The sequence below is a fragment of the Gavialis gangeticus genome, unplaced genomic scaffold (genome assembly GCF_001723915.1).
Source record: "Gavialis gangeticus isolate Ggan-Ray unplaced genomic scaffold, GavGan_comp1, whole genome shotgun sequence".
Taxonomy (NCBI): domain Eukaryota; kingdom Metazoa; phylum Chordata; order Crocodylia; family Gavialidae; genus Gavialis; species Gavialis gangeticus.
In genome coordinates this window covers 228702-238595 of record NW_017729003.1, presented here as the reverse complement: position 1 = coordinate 238595, position 9894 = coordinate 228702, and the positions used below count along the sequence as shown (strand labels likewise).

The window sequence follows — 9894 nt, the reverse complement described above, 5'->3', positions numbered from 1 at the left end:
CCCCCCCCCCCATTTTGATTTTTTGGCATGCCGGCACTCCGGCACCTTCCAAGGTAGACATTGTGGTTTTTTCAGCACTACAGCCAAAAGACATTGCCTACCCCCCTGCACTAGAGGCTTGGTGAGCAGGCAGCAGGACTCGTCTGCTGATCATACATGGAAGATATCAGGCCCACCGTATCAATTTCAGTGAGACCAAAAAGACACAAAAAGCAGCTTCCCTGGGGCACTCTGGTCTCACTGAAACGGATACAGTGGCTCTGCAATGAAAGCAGGGCCACCAGGCTTAAGCTCTAACAGCCCTGCTCTCAACATGGAGCCAACATGCCAGTTTCAGTGAAACCAAAGAGCTCCAGGGCTGCAGCCCTGCAACTTGCTCACTCTGAGATTTGAGATGCCCAATCCCTTTTTCTCCAGAGCTCATGTGGTACCCACTGCCCTGCATCCCACTGGCTGGGCTGCAGGCTGGCCAGTGCCACCTGAGCTCTGAGGGGCCTGATCCTTTTTTCTCTGCAGCTCAGGCAGCACCTGACCCCTGTGCCACTACCAGAGGGAGCAGATCCAGGCCAAACAGCAGCAGGAGACACCTGCTGGAAAAAAAGGATAGGACCCCTCAGAGCTCAGGCATCACCCAGCTGGCCACAGAGAGAAAAAAAAAAAAAAAAGAGTTGGGTCCCTCAAAGCATTCTGGGATACTGAAGGACTTCAACTTGGGCGGAAGAGCTGTGGAAAGGGGCCACACAGTAATGAAACAGGAACAAAGTCAGGCAGATTGGAGATAATCCTGCCCTGGAGAAGTGCAACTCTAAGCCGAATAATAAGCACTTTAAGCCACTTAAAAGGTGTTAACATGCAGCCAGTCCAGGTGTTAAGAGCTCCAGAAGCTGCCTAAATTTACTGTGTAACAAGCCTCTACGTTTTACAGAAAAGGACAACCATCAAAAGGACATATTTGTCAAAAAAAGCTATATTGTTTTGCAGAACTGAAACCAGTGGGAGGAAGTAGTATGTATACACTATACAGGAAACCTTGTCTATTTTTCACACTTAATATGCAAGATAAGGGTCAACTCACAAGTGTTAAAGTTACAAATTAGTTATTATATCTCTCCTTAAAAGTGAGAGATGTCACGGGAAATTAACCATAACAGCTTACAAACAATATATTCTTACTACCATAGTTTCTTGCATTAAAACCCCCCCACACCTTTTAGCCCCAAAACCAGCTGAGAAAAATTGGGGTACGGATTATATGTAAGATAAAGGATTTGCCGTGAATCCAGATATTAGGGAGCATGGAAAAGAGAGAAGAGGGAAGAAGTGGAACACCAGCAACAAACTGCCATGGTTCTGGGAGCCACCGCAATCAAATGCTGCCACTTGTTCCTCCACCACAGCCCCCAAATTGCTGGACCCACGGAGAGCCCTACCTCTCCAATGCACACCAAATCAGGACTTTATATGGAGTGGCTTGTGCCCAGACTCAGCACACCAGGGCTGATCCAGCCCATGGACCCAGTGCTAGCATGTGAGATCAGGTCAACCCTTGTGCCCAGCCCCCAACAGTTGGTACTCCAAGATAAGGTTCTCCCTTTCTCTTCTTAGGGCCTTCCAAAACTAGAGTGTGTGTTATAGTTGAACGTGTTATATGCTAGAAAACATAATATACAGGAGAATTATTCACAGCATAAGGCTGTTATTGAAAATAAGAGCTTTACAATTGTGAAATTAAGCTCTTTAATAATGTTTAATATTAATCTACACTTGCAATTTGCATTCATTCATTCATTCTGTGACATCACTCCAACCTAGTTTTGAGTGTTACAGGAATTGAAGACTGTTAGAGGACTTGAAGAGTGCAAGTATCCTGCTGGAACTCACAACAAGCATCCTTCCCCGCACAGATCTAAGAGGGAGACTAAGTGACCTGGCTCAAAGTCACAAAATGCATCAGAGACAGGGCAGGGAATTAAACCCAACTCTCCTGCAATATAGGTTAGCACCTTAATCCCTGGGCCATCCTTCTTCCCTGATGAACTAGGGTGTGTTAAATGAAACACCAGTAAAATACATATTAAAAGTATGTTAAAAGAAAAAGAGGCCATCTGTTACTAAAAATATCAATAGGTCACCCTTTAACAGATAGCAGATAACATTTCAAATGTCATATTCTAAATGCATGCACTTATTTTTCTAACATTTATTTTAAAGCAGTCAATTTAAAATTATATTGTTAAGTATGATTAATTTTGCATTATTGACAAAAACTTTCTAGAAGTCAAAATAATGTTTAAAATGTATTTACTTTCACTATTTATATTTATTTTCAAGTATCTCTAAATATACTCTCTTATTTTTAGGGTCCCAATGTGATGGCTTGATTTGCAAACTTCATAGGACTGTGTTTAATTTTTTTTTTTTTTTTTTAAAGGAAAAAATATTTTGCCTTAACTAGTACATTGTGAAAAAAAAGCTTGAACTGACTATATATCCCTTGGTTTGTAATCATGCCAACAAAAACTAAGTTTAACCTCTTAAAGCATGACCCCAGGGTTTATGGGAAGAAATACAAGCAGAGAAATCAATTACCTGCATCAATTTTCTTGACAGCTCATTAGTGAGAAATTCCTCTTCCTTCTCATAGTTTACAGCAAGCGTCTCTTTCTCCTTCTGCAAAGCTTGAATCTTCTTAAACAGAGTGTTACTGATGAACTCCTCTTCCTGCTCTGCCCTTGCTTGCTATGAAATAAAGACATTGCAAAAGGATTAGAAGCCTCCATGTTGAAAGCAGCTTCTGCCCCTCTGTTAGAAACTTAGAATTTTAAGCAATTTTCTTCAGATCTGCCATCCCCACCCAAAAATCACTGTAGTCTTTTATCACTGCAATTTTATCCCAAAGTATCAGACTAGTCTCCTCTTCTCTCTTTCCTCTGTATCAATTTTGGAAGCCATGTTAAGCATTTTTCTCAACTTAAAGAAGCACTTTTCTGAATCACTATTCTTCTGAATCACTATTCTGCAAAGCTTTCTTTTAAAATCAGCTTAATTCCATTAAACAAAACAAACCTCAATCTAAAGCAAAAACAGCTTAGCCGTAAAAATCGCTACAGTTCTGTCATGTGCAACCTCCCATCTTTTCTCTTACACAGACTGATTAATTTATCCCCCAACTGTACATTAGGTAGGTTTTTAAAATTCCTGTTAAATCAAAATCATTTAGTTGCATCTCTCTCCTCCTGTAAAGTTTCAAAGCTCCACAAGGTGGCACATCTAAGGTCACCTTGTCCTTGAAGGCTCTAGGCACTGCTTCACAACCCCCATGCACAATCAACTCCTGCCCCCACAGGCCCTTTGTTCTTTCCTGCAAAGTTTAAGTGCTCCTAAATCCTCCCACCTGGCTTTAAAATTCTACAGTTCCACCATAAAGAAGTCATCTGTTTGAGGCAAACTTTAAAAGTGCATGTCTGGCACACAAACTATTATGCACACATAAACTTAAGTTCAGAGCTGAATAGTTCAATGGCTAAATTTCTACTTCAAAAATTAGTCAAATCACATTTTGGCAGAACTAACTGAAGCAAAAAAAGAGTAATTTAAGGTGAAGCTCTTTAATCAATGAGCTAAGACAACATTTATAGTTTCATAGTGCTTAGGGTCAGAAGGGATCTAAACAGATCATCAGGTCCGACCCCCTGCCCCGGGCAGGAACGAGTGCTGGGTCATAACACCCCAGCCAAATATCTGTCCAGCCTCCTCTTGAAGACCCCCAAGGTCGGAGAAAGCACCACCTCCCTTGGGAGTCCATTCCAGAACCTGGCAGCCTAAAATGTCTCCTGATGTCCAGCCTGAATCTTCTCTCTAACAATTTGTGGCCATTATTCCTAGCAACCCCAGTGGTGCCTGGGGGAACAGAGCTCCCCCCCGCAATTCTTGCTGGTCTCCCCTGCTGAGTTTGTAAATGGCCACCAGATCCCCTCTCAGCTTTCTCTTGTGGAGGCTGAATAGATTCAGGTCCTTCAGCCTCTCTTCGTAGGGCCTGACTCAAAGAAGAAAGTATCTCATTTTTGAACTCCTAAATACTTGTACCCTTTGCCCAAACAGAGAAAAAAAAACTTTATATACTGCATGTTGATCCAAGGTAGAATCACATCAAATATTTTCAGTTTAGCAAAACATGAAAAAGTTAAACGCGAGATTCAGAAGCATAATGGAAGCTAGCCTGAAACTTCACTGTGCCTCCATAACAATCTTTCCACCAAAACCTGGAAGTACCTACAACATAATTCACCTCTACTACAGTTTCACCAGAAAATGTCCTACAAAAACCTGATATATTATAAATCACTTATCTACTAGGCCAGGGGTTTTCAATCTTTTTTTTTTAAACAATTGTACCCCTTCTATCTGTCTCAAAGTTTCAGCTCATGTACCCCTTTATATTTTTTTCCTTGTTTTTAATGTTACCCATGATGTTATATATAAGGCAGGCTACACTAATTAACATTAAAATTCATTATTAATATATGCATTAAATATATACACATCATAGTTATGCCACATCAATTTGGGCCAAGGAGGGGGGAGCAGATCAAGGCCCCTGCAGTGAGGGAGTGGGGCTGGGGCAGGGGCAAGTGCTGCCCAGCCAGGGCAAGAAGCAGGACAGAGCTGTGAGCAGCTTGTCCAGGAAGCACAGCAGGTAGTGGGCACTTCCACCACTGCACGCACCTGGGAGGGTTTGGGGGGTGGGGTGTGTGCTCCAAACCTGCGTGCAAGGTGAAGGCAGGCTGCCGCTGCAGGCTGGGGCCAGGGAGGCGCAGGGATCTTTCTGGAGTGGGGGTTGGGATGGGGCTGCACTCCAGGGTTGGCAGTGGTGGCACTGGGAGGGAGGCTACGGCAGGGAGGGGAGCTGCAGCCACCCCAAAATTCACCTTAGCCCCCACTCCCAGCGCCTCCACCACCCTCCTTGAGCACAGCCCAGGCCCAACCCCCTGCTGAGAAGAGCCCGGTGTTGCCCTGGCCCCAGCCTGCAGCAGCAGCTCACCCTCACCCCATGGACAGATCTGGGGGTACAAGAACCGGTGCCTTCCTGGGGTAGTGCAGCAGCGGGAGCCAGCCCCCAGGATGAGCCACTCGCAGCTCCATCCCCTGCTCTGCCCCAGCTCTGCAGCGCCTGCCTCTGCCCAGCCCCACTCCCTGCCTCACCATGGGGGTCTCAATCTGCATCCCGCCCCCCCCACCATGCCCCTTCCCTCACAACAGACTTACCAGCCAAATCCAGCTGCTCTCCACACTGTGGCTGCATGCATGCATAGGGCATTTATCAGCCACATCATCCAAAAAAGGCCAATTGCCAATACTGTTACTTTTCCTTATATGGGACCAATGTATCAATGCACCTCTAGTCATTTTTTCTTATTTGTTCTGTGTACCCCCAGTTGACAACCACTGTACTAGGCAGAAAGCTACAACTACCACTGGTGTGAAGGGATGCCATGTTTATAATCTGTAGGGAACACTGTTCCTAGTTCCAGGACTCCTTTTAAATGTAGAAGCATCTCTAAGGGTGTCAACCCATGAAACCATTTATAACAGTGAAGTGTACATAGGTGTACATAGGTTTATATACTGATATAAATTACACCAGCATCCAAAGCAGGTAGACAACCAGCTCCTCTACTGCAGCTGCCTGCAGTCAAAGTTATTATATACCTCACCACCCTCAGGCAGGGAAACTGGTAATAAATAACCTGCATGCATAAAGCAAATGGCTATCTTTAGGCATTGACTAGGCCTGTAGTCAAGTAACTAACCTACCAAAAACCTTAGGGAAAAATGTTGTGGTAGCTTCAGGTATACAATTTAAATATAAAATTTTCATTTGCAGTGTCACCAAAGTGTTGTAATTGAGCAAGACCCAGAATCCCTATCATTGGTAATAATTTAAGAATGTTACACCAGCAAATTACCCTAATTAGCTATATGAAGGTCAACAAGCTTTTGCTACAAATGCCATATTAAGAGTCAATTGCAAGAGACTGTACTGACATTTTAATTATGTTATTTATCAGGGAAATTTTTTAAATAAATTTAATATAAGGCATACATTCAGAACCCAATATGTTTAATCTGGGCACAGTGAATTTCAGGATGGCGAGCACACACACTTGCGTGCACTCATGCTAATAAACACTCCTTTTGCTGTGAGTAATACAAACCATTTCTGCTATTTTTCTATTTTTGAAAAAGACAAAAATGCAAACCTAGGTCACAAGCATCTTAAAAGGTTTAGAAGTAAACACAGAAGCACTTTACCCTAAATAAAGGGACCAAATATTTAGCCCATACAAGTGACAAGACAGCTATAATTCAAGGCAGTGCAAGTTAACAGCAATTTATCTTACAACAATGGATATAGATTTAAATTACTTAAAGGAATTTGAAGTGCACCAACTCTGAAACTGGAGAAAAATCAAGGTAACACTATTATAATAGATGACAAAATAATTATGCCTTACCATACATTTTCTATGCCCATACCCTCCCTTTCTTCCAGAAATTATCCCATTATATTTAAAACTGGCACAAGAAAATTAATTATGCTTTTAGAAACCCAACCTCAATTTTTGTCACATTAAAATATTTGCCTTAATCTTACCTAAAATCTTGGAGAAACCTTGTAATCTGAAACCTTGTAATCTACTGCATTTTCACCACCAGGATACAAACCAAACACTCACCCCATAAACTATGTATGCTGTACACTGCAGCTATAAGTCAATGTTTTACACCTTCCTCTCCAAGGACTAAAAAGTCCACAAAATTATGATAACTTAGCCTCTTAATCACCTAAAATTCCATTTTAGTGTTAAGCTCAGGATTTCTTGCTGATCTGACCAGCAGGCAACTTATGGTAGAAATCTTATCCTTTATTATTTACAAGTTAGAAATTCATTAGTAATAATCCACCAGAAAAATAGATGACCTAAAAGAAAACTATGAGAGAGATAAGACTTTAAAACTTCTACTATACAAATATTAAAAACAAATGGTGAAAGTGCAGGGACCAAGCATGAAACACTGTCACCAGAGAATGAAACCTTTCCCCCATGCCCCTCATGGGGCTACCAGCTGTTCAGCTTCCACCTTGCAGAGGGACCCTTCGATGGCCCAGCATGACAGAAATGGGTCCACGTTTTGTTGCAAGCTGAAGTGTTCAAATTCAAATGTTGACATGTGCCTGGACCAGAAAGTGAAAGAGTTGGATGGTGTCATCGGAGTCAGCCCTGCAGCTGAGCCAGTTTCTGCAACTTTTTATAGTTGCCATCTTGGCCTGGTATACTCAATATAAAAAAGGGTTGGTTGCCAGTCTGCAATATGCTGGTCACTTCCAGTCTGCAGTTTGCCAGTCCATGGTCACTTCTGGTTCAGCAGCCAGCCCTCCTGTGGACTGGCAGCCAACCCTTCAGGGCCCAGGGGTTGGGAACCCCTATTCTAGGGTAGTAAGCACACCTGCAGGGATGGCAGCATTTACTTTGTCCAAGAGGTGCAAAACAGAACAGAGTGGAGGCCCAGGAGGTCAAATAGGGCTTCAGCAAAGAGCCAGGTGGACCACGCTGAGTCAGAGGTGGATCAGCTTGATGAAATACAACCAGACTAAGGAAGTAATGAGACTTCAGGACGCTTGGTTCAGTGCCCCCTGTGGCAAGGCCAGATTATGGACTAGGGGCTCCAGTAACAGCTCTGAAAAATCACAGGCACCTACCATGTGGTCTCAGTCCGGGGGTAGGCCCACCCAGGCAAGGCTGTAGTAGAAGGACATCCCAGCGAGTAGAAGGCAGTCAGGATCCAACAGGAACATTTCCTGATGAAGACTGAGGCCCCTCACAGGAAAGCAAAGACAGCAGTTGCCAAGGGAGGCATTCCCTAGCAAAGAGCAGGTGCTGAAGAGCTTGCAGACAAAAGGCAGCCAATCTGCTTGCCAGGTCAATTAGGTCCTAACTTCACTTGCTGACAGAACAGGCTACTGAAGCCAGTGGTGCCCATTCCTGAAGTCCACAAGGAGCTTTCAGAGCCATTAGAATAGGGTCACAAGTGGGTCCAGAATTGCACCTGTGCCACAGAGTAGCAGCTGCCAGGTTGTTGATAACCAGGACCCGGCCACAGTAGGAGAAGCTAGGTAGGTGCCAATGCCACCTCTGTAGTTGTTCCTCTGCCTCCTCCCCATCCCATGGCACACTTATGCTGGGGAGTGAAAGCGCCGGCATATCGGATGCAGTGGAACAGGTGGCAGCCAGAGCTTCCGGCCAGAACAGGCAAAAACTGCCTAACCCACCAGGCAGGCAGGCTCCACTACAAAAGTGGCAGCCACAGCCTCTCCACCCAGCTCTGCAGGGCCCTCCAAAGCACGGGGCCCAAGGTGGTTGCCCCAACTTGCCCCCCCACCCAGAGACGGCCCTGCATCCAGACACACCCAGCAGAAGTTTGTCACTTTTGGTCCAGCTGATATGGGCTGCAGAGGCAAACTTGTAAGCCTGCTGACACTCAAAAAGGGACTGGATGTCATCTTCCCTGATCACAAAGAGTCACATCATCGGCTTATGTTGTGGAGCCAGTGACTATAGCTCAATAGTTAGGGCACAGAGCCCTACTGGATGCCTCTGCATGCTGGAAATGCAGTACATGGCTCTATATTCACCTTCAGGAGGCTAGAGACGTTCCAGTATAGAAGCCAGATGGTTGAGACAGGCCCAAAAAACCAAAGATTTCCAGAGTCCAGAATAAAAAGTCATGGTTGACATGATCAAAGGCTTCTTCTTGATCCAGCAAAACAAAGCTGATGTTCAGGTCAAAGAGTTCCATGGCTGCCAGCAGGTCATGTAACAGAAATGAAGTCCTGGATGGCTCTGCCAAGTATGCAGTAACTCTGTTCAGGGCCAAGAGAGACCAGAGAGAACAAAGGCCCATAGTTAATGAAATATAATGTGTAAGGTTACTACAGAGAGAATAGGAGGTCTCTCACCTGATTATTTCTGGACAGTTCAGCTAAGGCAAGGAAATAAACTCATGTCACAGGAGTTCTGGAGGGATACATGCATTAAAGGCTAGATTCGCAGTAATTATCATAAGGAAGAACGCAAGTTATTGGAAAGTGACGAATGGCATACAACATATTTCAAGCACCAGAAATAGGGTAAAAAAAAAGACTTTCTGGAAAGAAATTTCTATTTCTTATTCTACTGCAGCAGTATGTAGAAGCACAGTAAACAGCACTGCACAAACAGAACAAGGGACAATCCCACCCTCAAAAACTTGAAATCCAACATAATCTTCACTTAACAGGAATGTTCCATGCCCCCCCATTCTAAAAGATCTACCACTATCCTATTTAAAAAAGATGGAGCCTCCAAAAAATTTTTAAAAGTATGGTCAGCAGAAAGAGTCATTCAAAAATGTCACTCCAAACATAGGAAATGTATGCATTTAAATCATTTTAAGTAACTGATAGATCTGAATTCAAAAAGTTTGTCATAAGATAAATGCTTTTAAATGCATTTCAGTGAAATGCTGTGTTGTTGTCTATGGATACCACATGGCAATTTATAAAACAAACTCTTCCAAAAAGGGTAGTAAAAAAACAAAAACAAAGAACACATTTTAGTGCACAGAGCTGTTCTGTTATGACAGAAGGACTGTGCAACTAAAATATTACAAACTTAATACGATTCATACTAGGGATGCACCAATAAAGATTATTTTTTGCCAATACTGATGGCCGATTATTAGCCGGCCATATCAGCCGATATCAGTCTGATAGCCGACATGTAGTCTGGCAGCTTGGAGAGCAGAATCGGGCCAGTAAGTCTGTGAGGGGGAAGGGGGGGGGAGGGGGCACAG

The 9894-nt window shown here is 43.7% G+C and overlaps 1 protein-coding gene across 1 annotated transcript in view; it reads right to left on the bottom strand.

The window, feature by feature from the left end:
- Positions 1–9894, bottom strand: part of CCDC6 (coiled-coil domain containing 6) — a gene marked incomplete at its 5' end in the record, with an annotated part of 111608 nt that overhangs the window by 43051 nt on the left and 58663 nt on the right. The window contains one exon of the mRNA XM_019507720.1: positions 2590–2739. Coding sequence (XP_019363265.1) covers positions 2590–2739 — 150 coding nt within the window. The remainder of the gene's footprint in view (positions 1–2589; positions 2740–9894) is intronic.